Genomic DNA, 18,120 nt, shown 5'->3' with positions numbered 1-18,120 from the left:
AGACGGAGACACAGAATCCAAAGCAGGCTCCAGGTTCTGAACTGTCAGCACAGAGCCCAACACGGGGCTCGAACTCACAAACCGTGAGATCATGACCTGAGCTGAAGTCGGTTGCCCAACCGACTGAGCCACCCAGGTGCCCCTAATTTTTTGAGGAACCTCCATACTGTTTTCTAGAGTGGCTGCACCAGCTTGCATTCCCACCAGCAGTGCCAAAGAGATCCTCTTTCTCTGCATCCTCTCCAACAGCTGTTGTTGCCTGAGTTGTTAATGTTAGCCATTCTGACAGGTTCGTGAGGTGGTACCTCATTATGATTTTGATTTGTATTTCCCTGATGATGAGTGAAGTTGAGCATCTTTTCATGTGTCGGTTAGCCATCTGGATGTCTTCTTTGGAGAAATGTCTATTCATGCCTTTTGCCCATTTCTTCACTGAGTTATTTGTTTTGTGGGGGGTGTTGAGTTTGATAAGTTCTTTATCGATTTTGGATACTAACCCTTTATCTGATATATTGTTTCCAAATATCTTCTCCCATTCTGTCAGTTATCTTTTAGTTTTTCTGATTGTTTCCTTCACTGTGTAGAAGCTTTTTATTTTGATGAGGTCCTAATAGTTAATTTTTGCTTTTGTTTCCCTTGTCTCCAGAGACGTGTTGATAAGAAGTTGCTGTGGCCAAGATCAAAGAGGATTTTGCCTGCTTTCTCCTCGAGGATTTTGATGGCTTCCTGTCTTACATTTAGGTCTTTCATCCATTTTGAGTTTATTTTTGTGTATGGTGTAAGAAAGTGGTCCAGTTTCATTTCTCTGCAGGTCACTGTCCAGTTTTCCCAGCACCACTTGCTGAAGAGACTGTCTTTATTCCTTTGGATATTCTTTCCTGCTTTGTCAGAGATTAGTTGGCCACACATTAGTGGGTCCATTTCTGGGTTCTCTATTGTGTTCCATTGATCTGAGTGTCTGCGTTTGTGACAGTACCATACTGTCATACTGATGATTACAACTTTGTAGTTTAGCTTGAAGTCTGGGATTGTGATGCCTCCTGCCTTGGTTTTCTTTTTCAAGATTGCTTTGGCCACTCGGGGTCTTTTATGGTTCCCTACAAATTTTAGGATTATTTGTTCTAGCGCTGTGAAGAATGCTGGTGCTATTTTGATAGGGATTGCATTGAATATGTAGATTGCTTTGGGTAGTATCGACATTTTAACAATATTTGTTCTTCCTATCCAGGAGCATGGAATCTTTTTCCATTTTTCTTTGTTTTTGTTTGTGTGTGTGTGTACATCTTCTTCAATTTCTTTCATAAGCTTTCTATAGTTTTCAGTGTATAGATTTTTCACCTCTTTGGTTAGATTTATTACTAGGTATTTTACAGTTTTTGGTGCAATTATAAATGGTATCGATTCCTTCATTTCTCTTTTTGTCACTTCATTGTTGGTGTATAAGAATGCAATCGATTTCTGTGCATTGATTTTATATCCTGCAACTTTGCTGAACTCATGAATCAGTTCTAGAAGTTTTTTGGTGGAATCTTTTGGGTTTTCCATATAGAGTATCATGTCATTTGCCAAAAGTGAAAGTTTGACCTCCTTCTGGTTGATTTGGATGCCTTTTATTTCTTTGTGTTGTCTGATTTCAGAGACTAAGACTTCCAATACTATGTTGAATAACAGTGGCGAGAGTGGACACTCCTGTCTTGTTCCTGACCTTAGGGGGAAAGCTTTCAATTTTTCCCCATTGAGGATGATATTAGCATTGGGTCTTTAATATATGGCTTTTATGATCTCGAGGTATGATCCTTCTATCCCTACTTTCTGGAGGATTTTTATCAATAAAGGATGCTGTATTTTCCCAAATGCTTTCTCTGCATCTGTTGAGAGGGTTCTTGTCCTTTCTTTTATTGACGTGATGAATCACATTGATTGTTTTGCGGATATTGAATCAGCCCTGCATCCCAGGTATAAATCCCACTTGGTTATGGTGAATAATTTTTTTAATGTATTGTTGGATCTGGTTAGCTAATATCTTGAGGATTTTTGCATCCATGTTCATCAGAGAAATTGGTCTATAGTTCTCCTTTTAGTGGGGTCTCTGGCTGGTTTTGGGATCAAGGTAATACTAGCTTCATAGAAAGAGTTTAGAAGTTTTCTTTCCATTTCTATTTTTTGGAACATCTTCAAGAGAGTAGGTGTTAACTCTTCCCTATGTGTTTGATAGGATTACCCTGAAAAGCCATCTGGCCCTGGACTGTTGTTTTTTGGGAGATTTTTGATTACTAATTCGATTTCTTTACTGGTTATGGGTCTGTTCAAATTTTCCATTTCTTCCTGTTTTAGTTTTGATAGTGTATATGTGTCTAGGAATTTTTCCATTTCTTCCAGATTGCCCATTTTATTGTCATATAATTGCTCATAATGTTCTCTTATTGTTTTTATTTCTTCTGTGTTGGTTGTGATCTCTCCTCTTTCATTCTTGATTTTATTTATATGGGTCCTTTCCTTTTTCTTTTTGATCAAACTGGCTAGTGGTTTATCAATTTTGTTAATTCTTTCAAGGAACCAGCTTCTGGTTTCATTGATCTGTTCTACTGTTGTTTTTTTTTTTCTTCTTTTTTTTTGGTTTCGATAGCATTAATTTCTGCTCTAATCTTTATTATTTCATGTCTTCTGCTGGTTTTGGGTTTTATTTGCTGTTCTTTTTCCAGCTCCTTAAGACATAAGGTTAGGTTGTGTATCTGAGGTCTTTCTTCCTTCTTTAGGAAGGCCTGGATTGCTATATACTTTCCTCTTATGACAGCCTTTCCTGCATCCCAGAGATTTTGGATTGTGGTGTTATCATTTTCATTGGCTTTATGAACTTTTTAATTTCCTCTTTAACTTCTTGGTTATCCCATTTGTTCTTTAGTAGGATGGTATTTACTCTCCAAGTATTTGTTACCTTTCCAAATTGTTTCTTGTCGTTGATTTTAAGTTTCATAGCGTTGTTGTCTGAAAATATGCATGGTATGATCTCGATCTTTTTGTACTTGTTGAGGGCTGATTTGTGTCCAAGTATGTGGTCTATTCTGGAGAATGTTCCATGTGCACTGGAGAAGAATGTATATTCTGCTGCTTTAGGATGAAATGCTCTGAATATATCTGTTAAGTCCATCTGGTCCAGTGTGTCATTCAAAGCCATTGTTTCCTTGTTAATTTTTTTATGAGATGACCTGTCCATTGCTGTGAGTGGGGTGTTGAAGTCTCCTACTATTATGGTATTACTATCAATGAGTTTCTTTATGTGTGTGATTAATTGATTTATATATTTGGGCGCTCTCACATTTGGAGCATAAATATTTACAATTGTTAGGTCTTCTTGGTGGATAGACCCCTTGATTATGATATAATGCCCTTCTGCATCTCTTGATACAGTATTTATTTTAAAGTCTAAATTGTCTGATGTAAGTATGGCTACTCCGGCTTTCTTTTGTTGACCATTAGCATGATAGTTGGTTCTCCACCCGCTTCCTTTCAATCTGAAGGTGTCTTTAGGTCTAAAGTGGGTGTCTTGTAAAGAGCATATAGATGGATCTTGTTTTCTTATCCACTCTGTTACCCTATGTATTTTGATTGGAACATTTAGTCCATTGATGTTTAGAGTGAGTACGGAAAGATATGAATTTATTGCCATTATGTTGCTTATAGAGGTGGTTTCTGATGGTGTTCTCTGGTCCTTTCTAGTCTTTGTTGCTTTTGGTCTTTATTTATTTATTTATTTATTTATTTATTTTTCATCTTTTCTCCCCTCAGAGAGTCCCCCTTAAAATTTCTTGCAAGCCTGGTTTAGTGGTCAAAAACTACTTTAATTTTTGTTTGTCTGGGAAACTCTTTATCTCTCCTTCTATTTTGAATGACAGCCTGCTGGGTAAAGAATTCTTGGCTGCATATTTTTCTGATTCAGCACACTGAATATATCCTGCCACTCCTTTCTGGCCTGCCAAGTTTCTGTGGATAGGTCTGCTGCAAACCTGATCTGTCTTCCCTGGTAGGTTAAGGATTTTTTTTCCCTTGCTGCTTTCATGATTCTCTCCTTGCCTGAGTATTTTGTGAATTTGACTATGATATGCCTTGTTGATGGTCGGTTTTTGTTGAATCTAATGGGAGTTCTCTGTGCTTCCTGGATTTGATGTCTGTGTCTTTCCCCAGGTTAGAAAAGTTTTCTGCTATGATTTGCTCACATAACCCTTCTACCCCTATTTCTCTCTCTTTCTCTTTTGGGACCTCTATTCTGATGTTCTTCCTTTTTAATGAGTCACTGATTTCTCTTAATTCTTAAATTGTGCTCCTTTGCCTTAATCTCCCTCTTTTTTTCTGCTTCATTATTCTCCATAAGTTTGTCTATATCGCTGATTCTCTGTCCTGCCTCATCCATCCTTGCCACCGTGGCATCCATGTGAGATTTCAGCTCAATTATAGCATTTTTTAATTTCATCCTGACTAGCTTTTACTTCTTTTATCTCCGCAGAAGGGGATTCTAATCTATTTTCAAGTTCAGCTAGTATTCTTATTATCATGATTCTAAATTCTGATTCAGACATCTTGCTTATACAAGCAAGTGTTAGTTAAGTCCCTGGCTGTCATTTCTTCCTGCTCTTTCTTTTGTGGTGAATTCCTTCATTTCATCATTTTGAAGGGAGAAAAAGGAATTTGATGGGAGAAAAGAAGTAAAAGCTAGTCAGGATGAAATTAAAAAATGCTATAACTGAGCTGAAATGTCAAATGGATGCCGCGGTGGCAAGGATGGATGAGGCAGGACAGAGAATCAGCGATATAGACAAACTTATGGAGAATAATGAAGCAGAAAAAAAGAGGGAGATTAAGGCAAAGGAGAATAATTTAAGAATTAAGAGAAATCAGTGACTCATTTTCTCCCTTTTCTCCCTTCAAATTTCATCATTTTGAAGGGAGAAAAGGAATTAATGAGGTAAAAAAATTAACATTAAAATATATATTAAAATTTTTAAAAATATATTAAAATTAAAAAATTGAAAACAAACACACACACAAAAATCAAATAAATGATGCTAGATCCTGGGTGTGTTTTGGTGTGTGTGTTGAAAGGGGCTTGATAGATTAGAGAAAAAAAGGAGAAAGAAAAAAAAAGGAAATCTTTTGAAAATTTGAAAAAATGAATACACTGAAGTAGACTAAAATGAAATGATGGAACTAAAATAGAATTTAAAAAAACTTACACAAAAGTAAAAAATACAGTAGAAAAAAATTAAAGAAAAATATTTTTAATGCAAACTGAAAGTAAAAATGAATTTTTTCTCTCTCTGTATTCAAGAAAAAGAAATGAAAAAGAGAAAAAAGAAAAAAAAGAAAATTGAATAGATGGACCGGCAAACAGACTGAAATACGATTGAAATTACTTTGTTTTCCCCTAGAAGTGAAACTATGAAGGGCTTTATAGTCCATAAACTAAGCAGGCAGAGAGACTTGTGTCCTGAAGAGGGAGGTTGGCCCTTTGGGTGGGGCTTAGTGTAACGACTCCGTTGTCCACTAGATGGCGCAGCTAGCTTACTGGGGTGGGTTGTTGTGGCGCTGCAGGTGTGTGTGCGCGCGCGCGCGCGCGCGCGCGCGCGGGACGGTGAAAATGGTGTCACCTGGTTACCCGCTCTCTAATATCGGAACTCTGTTCTCCCTGATCAGCAATCGCACACCCGTCTTCTGTCTTCAGCTTCCGCCCACTCCCCGCTCTTACACTGTCCGTGACCAAGCCCCAGGCAGCACCTCCCTCCTGAGTTTTATGTCAGATGCGGCTGTGTCTCCCGACCCCTTACTTCTGAGGGACCGCGGCTCTGACCCTTTCTGCCCCTCTGCGGAGGGTCTCACCGAGCAATGGCCGGGTGCCGGCCGCACCCGGGAACGTTCGCGGGACCCTGCTGGTGCCCACGCCCTGAGACTGCAGCCGGGGGCCAGCCCGCCCCAGAGAAAGTTGGCGCGATCGTGTAGCAGCGGCGTTTCAGGGATTATGGAAAATCACAACACGCATCTGGCACTGGGCTCCGCCCCCAGCGTCCTTGTTCCAGCACCAGGAATGTGGCCATTCTCCCGGGTCTGCCGGGGTCTTTGCCTGTGCGGGGGCCAGGCTGCCTCTACCAGGTGTCCTCCCAGCGGGGGAACCATCTCTCCCGTGTGGCCCGAAGACCCCCGGACTCCACTCTGCTCCTGGGGATTCGCCCTTCCCACCCGAGCGCCGCCAGGTATGGAGCTGTGGCATTTCAGCCTCTGTGCTCCCCCTATTTATAGTCTTAAGGGAATTTAAACCCTCTCCTTTCTCCTTTCTCCCTTTTTAGTTCAGTCCCTGTGGGTGTTTCCACTTTTCCACTTTCTCTCCAACTGCTTTTGGGGGGGGGGTGCCTTTCCCGTATTCTCCCCCCTGTCTCCATCTTCTCTCCGCACACAAAAGTGGCTCCTTGTCCTATGTGGCTTCTCTCTCCCCCAGTTCACCTCTCCACACCGTGTACCTGCTGAGTTCTGTGGTTCAGGTTGTGCAGATTGTTGTGTGAATCCTCAGATCCGTTTTCTAGGTGTGCAGGACGGTTTAGTGTTGGTCTGGCTGTATTTCATGGATGTGAGACACACAAAAACTTCCATGCTGTTCCGCCATCTTGGCTCCTCCCCTCTACAATCTGCTTATTTTTCTACAATAATTAGACTATCTGTTTATGCAATACAGAAGAGTTGAGGAAGAACATGAGAAAGAAAGAAATAACAGCTGCTGAATTAGGATGGTAGGATTTGGAGTAATTTTCTGTTTTTCACAAGTGTGAGTTTTCTCTATCGTGTTTTAAAGATATTCAGTCAGTGAAATGCGAGAGCATTATAGCTTCTTGTACCTGGAGTTCACGGCGAGGATCATGGCTTGATCACCGAAAAGGCCTGAGTATACATCCCATAGGCTGGTAGCAATGTGCTCCTGGAAAAAAGAAAAGAATAAATGATGGCAGCCCTTGAGGCATCACACGTAGTTCTCTCCTTCACTGAGAGCAACGGACCAAACTGGACGGGACTAGAAGTCCAAGAGTTCATAGTGTTGAGACCAAATTAATTTAAACTCATGATAGCGTCTTGGCCTAAATGGTGGCCTTTTACATTCAACCACTGTGCTTCTATAAGTGCATTTCTGGACAAAATGTTGTCGAGGATGCCCTCTACGACACCGTAACTGTTAAGTACAGTCTACTCGGTGTGGGGTCTCTTGATAAAAATACCAGCAGGATGATTTAAATCAGGACTTAGTGAAGAATGTCTTCTGCTATAGAGTGAGAACCATGTTATAGGTTAATGTACAGTGATTTAAACTTATCAATTATAATCAGTGAGATCCTATGCAGACTTTCCCGATCTTTATTGAAGAAACTGGAGACCTGAGGCAAGTCTGGTGGAGGAGTATCTCTTTTCTTGCGTGCATCCTTATCTTGTTTATACGAGCCTCTGTGGCAATGTCACTTCTTGCATCGGAACCAATAGTGCTGTTTCCGGAAATTCCCAGCCTGTACTTCTGAAACAACTCAACGTTCTTTTTTAGGTGCTGCTGTAAAATAATGCTATTTCTGAGGGTATTTATTCTCTCTAATGCATAGGCAAACACCTGCCACTGACTACTTATCACCCTGAAAAAAGCCCTGTCCTGTCTGCTCAGTGCCGCTCCTCTGACTCCAGTATTGAGTACCCTGTGGGGTCTGTGTCTTACCTTTGTGGGATGTCAGAATTAATCCAGTAGATAGGGCTATATGCCTGTGAAGTCCATGTTATGGACTGCAAGTTTGTGTCCCCTCCAAGACCATATGTTGAAACTCGAATCCCCAATGCGATGGTATTTGGAAATGGGCCTTTGGGAGATAATGAGGCTCAGATGAAGTCATGAGAGTAGGACTCCAAGATGGGATCCGTGCCCTTATAAGAGAGATCCAAAAGAGCTCACTTTCTCTCTCTTTCTGCCACGTGAGGATGCGGGGAGGTGGCCCTCTGAAAACCAGGGGGGACCAACCTCACTCAGACATTAAATCTGTTGTATTGTTTTTTAAAAAATTGTTTTTAATGTTTATTTAATTTTGAGACAGAGAGAGAGAACATGAGCAGGGGAGGGGCAGAGAGAGAGGGAGACACAGAATCTGAAATAGGCTCCAGGCTCTGAGCTGTCAGCGCAGAGCCGGCTGCAGGGCTCCAACTCGTCAACTGCAAGATCAAGACCTGAGCCTAAGTCAGACGCTCAACCGACGAAACCCCCCAGGTGCCCCAAATCTACCATATTCTGATCTTGGCTTTCCCAGACTCTAGAACTGTGAGACACCTCCGCTGTTTAAGCCACTCAGTCCATGGAATCTTGTTAAATCAGCCAGAACTAAGACATTTAAGAAACTTCCTGTTTGGGATTGGAACTAAAAACTGGCATTTCCCCACTAGGCACAAGTATCCTGCCATGACCTTCCTGGGTAACAGCACCCTGAACACTTTCTAACACCCCCCTCCCTGGGCTGTGCTGAGACCGAGTGGTGTAAAAGACTTATTCTTCTTTCTCTAAAATATTTATATCCATACCTATCGTTGATTCCTAACAACACCAAATGTGATTTTATTCAATCTTAAGAGAATAAGTCTTTGCTATGTTGTTTATTAGCATATCACATTATCATTACGTAGAGAACATAAAACCTACATGGCAGACAACTCTCACTGTGACATGGGAACTATAAATGGTGGTTTGTCTAGTTTGAAATTAGACATTTTTGTCCTTGGCACTGTTTTCTTTCAATTTGGCCAGAAATACACTAGTATTTCTCTGGGCAGTGACTAATAGCATGTTCTGTCACTATATAAGCAATGTTCTTCTGGGACTATTGCCTCACTGGGAACTTTCCTCATAGACAAAGTTCTAATTGGGTGTTAGTCCTTGGAAATCAATTTGTAACACTTCAAATTGAAATCCGTGGTTCTCAACCCTGGCTGTACACTCAGGGCCTGAAAAATAACCAATTTTGATTCCTGGGCCACACCTCCAGAGATTTAAGAGGTCTGTATTCAAGATCACACACGCACGCGCACACACACACACACACACACACACACACACACACACACACAGCAAGGCTTCCAGGTGATTCTGAAGTACATCCAGGATTGAGCAGCACTTTTTTTTTTTTTTCAACGTTTATTTATTTTTGGGACAGAGAGAGACAGAGCATGAATGGGGGAGGGGCAGAGAGAGAGGGAGACACAGAATCGGAAACAGGCTCCAGGCTCCGAGCCATCAGCCCAGAGCCTGACGCGGGGCTCGAACTCACGGACCGCGAGATCGTGACCTGGCTGAAGTCGGACGCTTAACCGACTGCGCCACCCAGGCGCCCCTGAGCAGCACTTTTTAAGTGAACTATTTCCACTCAACCCTGGAGCTTGCTTCACAGTAATACATTGTCAATTAGTTGATCTGTAATAACACAGACTTCTGTTCCCCATCTGTCAGCCAGCTTCTCTTTATTTTCGTGGAGCCAAATTTGTTACTACAACTCCATCACCAGGTTATTGTTCTGCTCACATTACCTTCACATCACACTGTTGTTGATTAACTGAGTTACAGCACACCCCGTCCTTCTCGTGAACATGCTTTTGCCTGTGCTATAGGTACCACTGATATTAATGTAATACCCAAAGCCAGTGCGCATCTCAGTAAGCAATAGGTTTGTCTAACATCTATACGTGGGTTCTGAACTGGTGTGAACCTAGGAAGTTATAGGAATTGGCCAGGAATTTTACCTGCTTTCCCCAGTTAGGCTCTTTGTTATTATTCAGACTACATAACATGCTCACCGGAGTTCCCCGAAATTTCTCAGGGCCACCTCTGGGGAGTTAGGACTATCATTCTGGCTTTAACTTCTGTTATATGGATAAGTTCTCTTTCATCTCATTTTCAATTACTCCTTCATCACTATGGCTCTTCACTGGAAACCCACAGTAAATGATAAGATGGTCCCAATCCTGGAAATCTATACTTTGTAATATATTTCATAATACTAGCTTCTAGGACCAGCCTGGTAGGACTTAAGCTTCCATATTTATTATTTTGGCTTTCTTCTTTAAGCTGACCATCTGCTTTTTATATATATCTTATATCACTGACATTTTTGTTCAATATCTGTTGTCATTCTTGGCCAGAAAAATTGGAGTCGTGCCAGTTTGACTAGTTCCTTAAGCCTCAGATGTTTCAAATCACAGACATTATGTGTTTCTGATGCCACCTTAGCCCGAGGGCAAATGGTATTATCATAATAATCATTATTCTGAGGGAATTTGAACTCCCTTCTAGTAATTCTCAAGCAATCCTGGGAATGCTCAAAGGGAACCATTTGGTTCCATTCCAACCATTAACATTGCAATGGCCAAAGGGATCCAAGAGGACTTGGTCCTCTAGAATATAATGTGAGTCTGCACCTTTTCCTTCATCTCTAGCTCCCTAGAATGTCTCTTTCTTTGACAAAAGCAAAATACTAAAGTGCAGAGAGATGAGGAATCTGAATTGTGGGCATGAATATCCATGCATTGAGAAAGGGTTTAATGCTTTCGAGAAGTAGCTCTCAACCCTGGCTGAGCCTTAAAATCATCTTCGGATACCTTCAAAAGATCCACATGCCTAGAACTCACCCCACACCAGTGAATCCAGATCTCTGGAGGTATGGCCCTAGCAATAGTTTTTTGTTTTTGTTTCTGAAGCCCCATATATAATTGTAATATGAAGCCGGAATTGAGAACCACTGTGTTACAGGACACGAAAGAAGGCCTTCTGGCCAGAGCAAAGCGTGCTAAGTCATGGGCCCAGAGAGGCCAGATCACAGCAAGTCCTCTTGTGAGGCCTAAAGATTTGCTACTCATCTTTAAGAACAAGTGGGTGTGTGTGTGTGGGGGGGGGGGGGAGACGTAGTCATTTAATCAAAAGGGGGACAAGGTCACAAGGCCGCTTGATTGAACAAGGTAAACTGATTACAAGGAGAACAGTTAAGGCTCATGTTACTCAGGAGAGAGACTATAATAGAAGAGGGTTGGTTCCGGTGTCGGCAGAGGAAATAAGAGAGATTTAAGAGATACATAGTCACTGGTGACAGTGCTTAAAGGTCCCAAAAGAAAAAGACGGAAAAACATCTTTAGGATTTGGAGCCACAAAGGCCACTGGAGACTTGGGTGGAAGAGTTCGGTGCAAAGTTGTGTCGATCCTCACATTGGCGGGTTCTCTATGCTGAGCATTCAGTGCGGGTCTCACATTTGGATCTGAGATCCTCAGCTATCCTCAGACACAAACGAACAAAGAAAAAGGCACTACTGGCCAAAGGTTACTTTTCCTTTCTATAAGACCAAAGTCAACACATGAGGCTCAAAAAAGCAAGTCTATATTATTGAGGCAAAATCAAAACCATGTGTACCTGCCTTTTGACTGATTCTGGTGTAAACGATTAAGACTCATTGGGGCACCTGGGTGGCTCAGTCGGTTAAGCTCTGACTTCGGCTCAGGTCATGATCTCACAGATCGTGAGTTTGAGCCCTGTGTTGGGCTCTGTGCTGACAGCTCAGAGCCTGGAACCTGTTGCGGATTCTGTGTCTCCCTGTCTCTCTCTGCCCCTCCCCACTTGCATTCTGTCTCTGTCTCTCTGTCAAAAATTAAGAAAAAAAATTTATAAAAAGATTAATACTCACTGAAGAAACCTTGACATTGCGTGCCTGGAGACCTCAGACCTTTCTTTTTATCATTTTTTTCAGGTAGACTTCTGTGCTTTCTCTGATTCCTCTTCCCCAAACAGAGCAGTGAGCGTTTCTGCTGAACTGCATTAGTAAAGGCCACCAGAGTGCACTCTCTTGAGGTAACTCAAAAGTTACAGCATGCCTGTAAAATCAAAGGGTGTCTACAGACCCAGAGACCCAACTATCCCTGACTTCCTAAATGGGAAGGATTTCCACTTTCTTGACTGGGGCCTGCAAAAAGAGGAACTTTATTTTTAAGCTTAAGTATACATGGATATCATAACCAAGTTAGTGTGTCCCGTATCTACTTGGTACTTGTTAGTCAAAGTGTTGTTTTGGGTCCAAATCTCAACGTGACTTCATTCATGCAATTCTCAAACTTGCCGGTGGCGGCCCACTGTGCAGCCCTATGTTCACAGATATCTGTATCAGTACCTGATAGAAGTCTGCTGATATAACTTCCTGCTTTCTTCCCCTCCCACCTCTTTAATGCCATCTTTTAAACCCTTAGAACTTGTAATAGATATTACGTGGTATGTAATATAAAAAAAGAAACTGAGTAAAACAGATCATGAAAACCATCACGTTCGCATCAACTCCGACAGCTCAAGAGGGTGCGGGTCTCTGATTATTCTCATTTTTAAAAATAAGAGTGTCCTACTTCCATAAAACTAGAAGAACATCGAAAATTTATCGTATATCCACTTCACAAAGAAAATCTCTTTAAGTTCCCAGAGATAGAAATTATGCAGGTCACGTTGTTTTGCAACAATGCGGGACGTGAAACAGAAGAGTGGGACAACAGAGATTCATATGTAAAAATACATATTGATATTTTTACCTCATGCCTACACAAAAAGAACTCAAAATGGATGATAGATCTAAATGTAAAAGCCAGAACTGTAAAACCTTTAGAAGAAAAATAGGATAACATTTTTGTCATTTTTGGTTCAGGGACAGTTTTCTTTGATATGGCTGCAAAACACAGTCAATAAAAGGAGAAAAACGATAAATTAGACTTGATTAATGCTAAAGCCTTTTGCTCTTCAAAAGATACCATTAAGGAAAAGATAAGACAATCAATGTACTGACAGAAAATATTTGCCAATCATATAATCTACACTCAATAACCGTACAGTCTATAAAATACCCCAAAATAAATGGTTAAGAAATGTCCAAGGTCTACACGAAGAAAAAAACTTTACTGAAGATTCAAGTAAGGGGAAAGAAACATACATGTGCCAGATGACAAGAGAGTAATTTAAAGAAGTAAATTCTCTGTAGATTAATCTGTAATTTTAGTGCAATTCTAATCAAAATGCCAAAGAAATTCTGGGAGAAATTTGACAAGTATATTCCAAAGTCCATCTGGAAGTACAAATGAGTAAAATTAGCTGATATATTTTTGAAAAAGAGAAATAAGGGGATAGATTTGTCTAATTAGAGACAGAAAGATTTTGGTTTATATAGTTCAGCTATCTTTAGTAGTTTTAAAGTGTGATAACTCCTTTATTGCTGACTTGCTATGATGACATCGCCTATCCCTGTGGAAGCCAAAACATGCTGCTGAGGCTGTTGCCGCCCTCTGGTCAAAGGCATTGATGCTGCTGCTAATCCTTGCTGATAGGCTCCCAAGGCTGCTGGTAGCCGTTATCAAGAGAATCGGGGTCGCACAAAAGGGGCTCTTGCTTTAGAGCAAGAGCCACAGGCAACCTCATTTACTATCATCATTTCCGGCTGCTTGTTGCTTTTCTCTCTCATAGCAGCCCCATCGTCCTAGGACTCAGCAGCTACCTCGGTGAGAGCCTCTCCTCTCCTCTCCACCATCTGCTTACCCTTGAACCACACCTTGATAATCTCTTCACATGAGATGTGCTCTTTTCCTGCAGGCTCTTTCATTTGTTAGTTCTGTCTCAATGGGAGTGGTCCAGACGTGCTTGAAGCCTAGCAGGAACTCAATTTAGGCTCAAACCCCGACGCCCATGTCAAACAAGTTTCTGTTTTATATCCTATGGGCCATCTGACCATGTTTTTCTTTTTCTTTTGTTTCCTGTATTCGACTATTTCCAACCTAAGTCTATGTCACAATTTGATTTCTGGACTTGATCGTTCCACAGCTAAGAGAAACAGAGACCCTGCTCCTGAAAACAAAGTAAGGCCTGAATTGTAGTGCAGTTTTCACCTTTGTAGGACCATGTTCTTGAAGCTGTCTCACTAATTCCTACTGTGACTCCAGAGACCCTGGAGCTCACTCCATGAGTTTGTATCCTGGCTCTGCCGCTTGGCAGCTAAATGGGCGGGTCACTTGCTGCCCTGTCTCTTCAGTTGCCAGGAGGGGATAGCAATAGTACTCACCGTGGAGGGCTGTCACAAGGATTAAATGACTTAGTTATTTAAAGCCATTGGAGCATGACTACCGTGTTATAAATGCTGTGGACGTGTTAGCTGTTCTCCCTATGATTGGAGCAGGGGAGGGGTTCCCTCTCTCATGGCTCCCCTCACCTTCTTGTCTTCATTTCTCCAGGTCATGGCTGTGAATTGGGAAAAACAGTTTTCTTTTTCTGTCTGCTCATGGCATCACTTCTGATCGAGTTTGGTGGGAAGGGGTTTCACAGTGATGACGGAAGGAAGGATATGAGGCTGTTGTAGGAGATCATTTAGGAGATGGGGGGTGGGCAAGTGGGGAAAACAGTGGGATGGTGAGTCAAAACTTTCATCCTTTTGAATTAGTGTTGAAAGTCATTTCCAGGGGGCACATGAGGGTAAGCAAGAATGTGATTCTTCAGGGAAGAAAAAACTAAAGCCAGTTTTCAATCAAACTGCCTCTTTCCTTGCCCCAGATACATGTATTTTATTTTTTTTTTTTAATTTTTTTTTTCAACGTTTATTTATTTTTGGGACAGAGAGAGACAGAGCATGAACGGGGGAGGGGCAGAGAGAGAGGGAGACACAGAATCGGAAACGGGCTCCAGGCTCCGAGCCGTCAGCCCAGAGCCCGACGCGGGGCTCGAACTCCCGGACCGCGAGATCGTGACCTGGCTGAAGTCGGACGCTTAACCGACTGCGCCACCCAGGCGCCCCCCAGATACATGTATTTTAAACACGAATTATGATACCCTTGTAATAGAGACAGTGAACAAGTTATTTTGTTTTACTTTATTTTTATTTACCCGGGAGATTTCAGTTACATTAATGTCTTCGAGAATCTCACTTACCAGGCGATGCCATTTCACGATGGACCGTAGACACTGGAGACCGGTTACTAGTCAGGGAGAAGAAGGAGACTAGTTAAAAGGGAATCAACTTAATCTCTTATCATCTTAGCGGGATGTATCCCCAAATTTGAGGCTAGTATGATCTTGATGGCAAAGCCCATCAAGGATAGTATGCACACACACCCACACACGCGCACACTAAAACTTCAGATACTGAACAACACTTAGTAAAAAGGTTAGCAGACAGAATACAGAGACACATTAAAAGAATAATAAGCTATAACCAAGTGGTATTTATTCCAAACGTGCAGGGATGGTTCAATAAAAGAGAGCTCATAACACAATTATTAACATTAATTGCTTTAAAAAGAAGAAAATTTACATAATAATTTTTGTGGAGGCAAAAAAATCTGATAAAATTGTAAGCATATTCTTTTTTTAAGTTTATTAATTTATTTTGAGAGAGTCAGAGACAGCACGAGTGAGGGAGGGGAAAGGGGGATGGGGAGAGAGGGAGAATCCCAAGCAGGCTCTGCACTGTCAGCACAGAGCCCGATGCGGGGCTCGAACTCATGTACCCAGAGATCATGACCTGAGACGAAATCAAGAGTCAGATGCTTAACTGACTGAGCCACGCAAGCGCCCTGTTTTGTAAGCCTCTTCTTGATAACAGTTCTTAATAAAGTAGATATGTGGTTAATTTCTCAATGTGATATATAAGCACAAAAGCTAGGACCAGATATAATAAGGAAATGATTAGAAGCATTCTCATTGAAATAAAGAATGAGACAAAAATTTCTACCACTATTTGCCATTTCTGCACATAACCATCCAGTATTTTTATTTAAAAAAAATTTTTTTTAGTTTATTTATTTTGAAAGAGAGAGCAAGAGTATTAGCGGAGGAAGGTCAGAGAGAGAGAGACAGACAGAATCCCAAGCAGGCTCCGCACTGTCAGCACAGAGCCCGACTCGAGGCTCAATCTCACTAACCATGAGGTCATGACCTGAGCCAAAATCAAGAGTCAGATGCTGAACCCACTGAGCCACCCAGGTACCTCATCATCCAGTATTTTTAAAAATAGAAATAATACATTACAAAGGAAAAATATATTATTTTTTATTTACTCACTCCATGGACAATAATGTGAATGCTCTTTAAATTTCTCTATGTTATCAGAATGACGAGTTAGATTGGAGTTTATCAGTTACTGAAATATTTGGAAAATTCTTTTATAGAAACTTTAGGACCTGGGATACTTTTGTTTGTTTGAGGAGATAGCCCTTTGGTAATTATTCTTACTTCTTCCATTTTAATTGCTCTGCCTAGATTTTCCAGGTCTTCTGAAGTTCTTTAGATTTTTTTTTTTGGAATAATTTTAGATTTTCAGAAAATTTGCAAAGCTAGTAAGAGATCTCATATACCCCTCACGCAGCTTCCCCTAATGTTAGCATTGTACGTTACCATGGCACATTTGTCAAAGCTAAGAAATTAATATTAGTACGGTTCTATTAACTAAACTATAGAGTTCATGTGGATTTCACCCATTTTTCCCATTCCAGGATCCCACTGCATTCAGTCATCCTGCTGCCTTAGTTTCCTCTGACCTGTAACTGTTTTTGCAACTTTCCCTTGTTCACGACCTTGACAGTTTTGAAAAGGACTAGTCAGGTATTTTGCAGACTGTCCCTTGACTTGCATTTGTCGGGTGTTTTCCTCATAATAAGACTGGGTTTTTAGGAAAGAATGTCACTCAAGTGAAGTGTCCTCTTCATCATGAGAAGGTATCAAAATTTGAGCTTAGTAGTCTTCTTATTCCTCTCATCAAATTCAGGAATTCAGCCTTGTCTTTATGTATGCCTTCTTTTTTTTGTTTGTTTTTGTTTTGTTTTTAAATACGAAATTTACTGTCAAATTGGTTTCCATACAACGCCCAGTGCTCATTCCAAAAGGTGCCCTCTTCAATACCCATCACCCACTTTCCCCTCCCTCCCACCCCCCATCAACCCTCAGTTTGTTCTCAGTTTTTAAGAGTCTCTTATGCTTTGGCTCCCTCCCTCTCTAACCTCTTTTTTTTTCCTTCCCCTCCCCCATGGACTTCTGTTAAGTTTCTCAGGATCCACATAAGAGTGAAAACATATGGTATCTGTCTTTCTCTGTAGGACTTATTTCACTTAACGTAACACTCTCCAGTTCCATCCATGTTGCTACAAAAGGCCATATTTTATTCTTTCTCATTGCTGTGTAGTACTCCGTTGTGTATATAAACCACAATTTCTTTATCCATTCGTCAGTTGATGGACATTTCGGCTCTTTCCATAATTTGGCTATTGTTGAGAGTGCTGCTATAAACATTGGGGTACAAGTGCCCCTATGCATCAGCTCTCTTGTATCCCTTGAATGTATGCCTTCTTTTTTGACTGCCTTTTTTGGATTTATTTACTTACTTACTTATTTATTTTCTAACTTCTTGCTTTGGATATATGATTCAATTACTTTCATTCTTTCTGGTAGTCTAAATATTTAAGGTTATGGATCTTTTTCTGTTTGCAGTTTTGGCTGTGTGCTGTAGGTCCTGCGATGTGTTACCAACATTCTGCAATTTCCGTATTAATTTCCTCGTTGACCCAAGAATTGTTCAAAATAGAGTAGGACAGATGGCAAAATGGTAGGTTGTTTTTTGTTTTCGTCTTTGCTTAGTCTCATAAGTTTGTTATTACTTTCTAATGTTTTGCCTTGTGATCAGAAAGTATTTTCGCTATTTCTACATTTTGGAACTTATGCAGAGATTTCTAACCTAACAGGGTGATCTTTTGTGAATAGACCTTTTGTGCTCACTGGGAAAAAAAATACATTCTCTGTTTTTAATGGATAGAGACTGATATACAGATCTCTCTCACACAACATACACATACATATACATATTTACCTTTGTCTTTGCTGTATCCTAAATTCTTACTTGCTTTCTGAATCTTTGATGTCATGCTGACAAAGGTGAATTAAATTCTTCTAATAGTACTGCAAAAGAGTGTTTTGTGTTAGTATATGAACTAGTAACGTTCTTATAGTTTTGTTTTGCTCTATCATTTTTTTTTGCCCAAAGGTACTTTTATTAAGGGGTAATATACACAAAGTG

The 18,120-nt window shown here is 40.8% G+C and overlaps 1 protein-coding gene across 1 annotated transcript in view; it reads right to left on the bottom strand.

Moving 5' to 3' along the window:
* The window catches only part of MROH9 (maestro heat like repeat family member 9), an 80,394-nt gene extending 66,096 nt beyond the window's left edge, over positions 1-14,298 (bottom strand). Inside the window, exons 1-2 of the mRNA XM_030303177.1 lie at positions 14,272-14,298; positions 6,879-6,958 (exon numbers count right to left, since the gene is read on the bottom strand). Coding sequence (XP_030159037.1) covers positions 6,879-6,958; positions 14,272-14,298 — 107 coding nt within the window. The remainder of the gene's footprint in view (positions 1-6,878; positions 6,959-14,271) is intronic.
* Between the last annotated feature and the right edge of the window lie 3,822 nt (positions 14,299-18,120).

Source organism: Lynx canadensis, chromosome F1 (genome assembly GCF_007474595.2).
Source record: "Lynx canadensis isolate LIC74 chromosome F1, mLynCan4.pri.v2, whole genome shotgun sequence".
Classification (NCBI taxonomy): domain Eukaryota; kingdom Metazoa; phylum Chordata; class Mammalia; order Carnivora; family Felidae; genus Lynx; species Lynx canadensis.
This window is presented reverse-complemented; position numbering and strand designations above follow the sequence as displayed.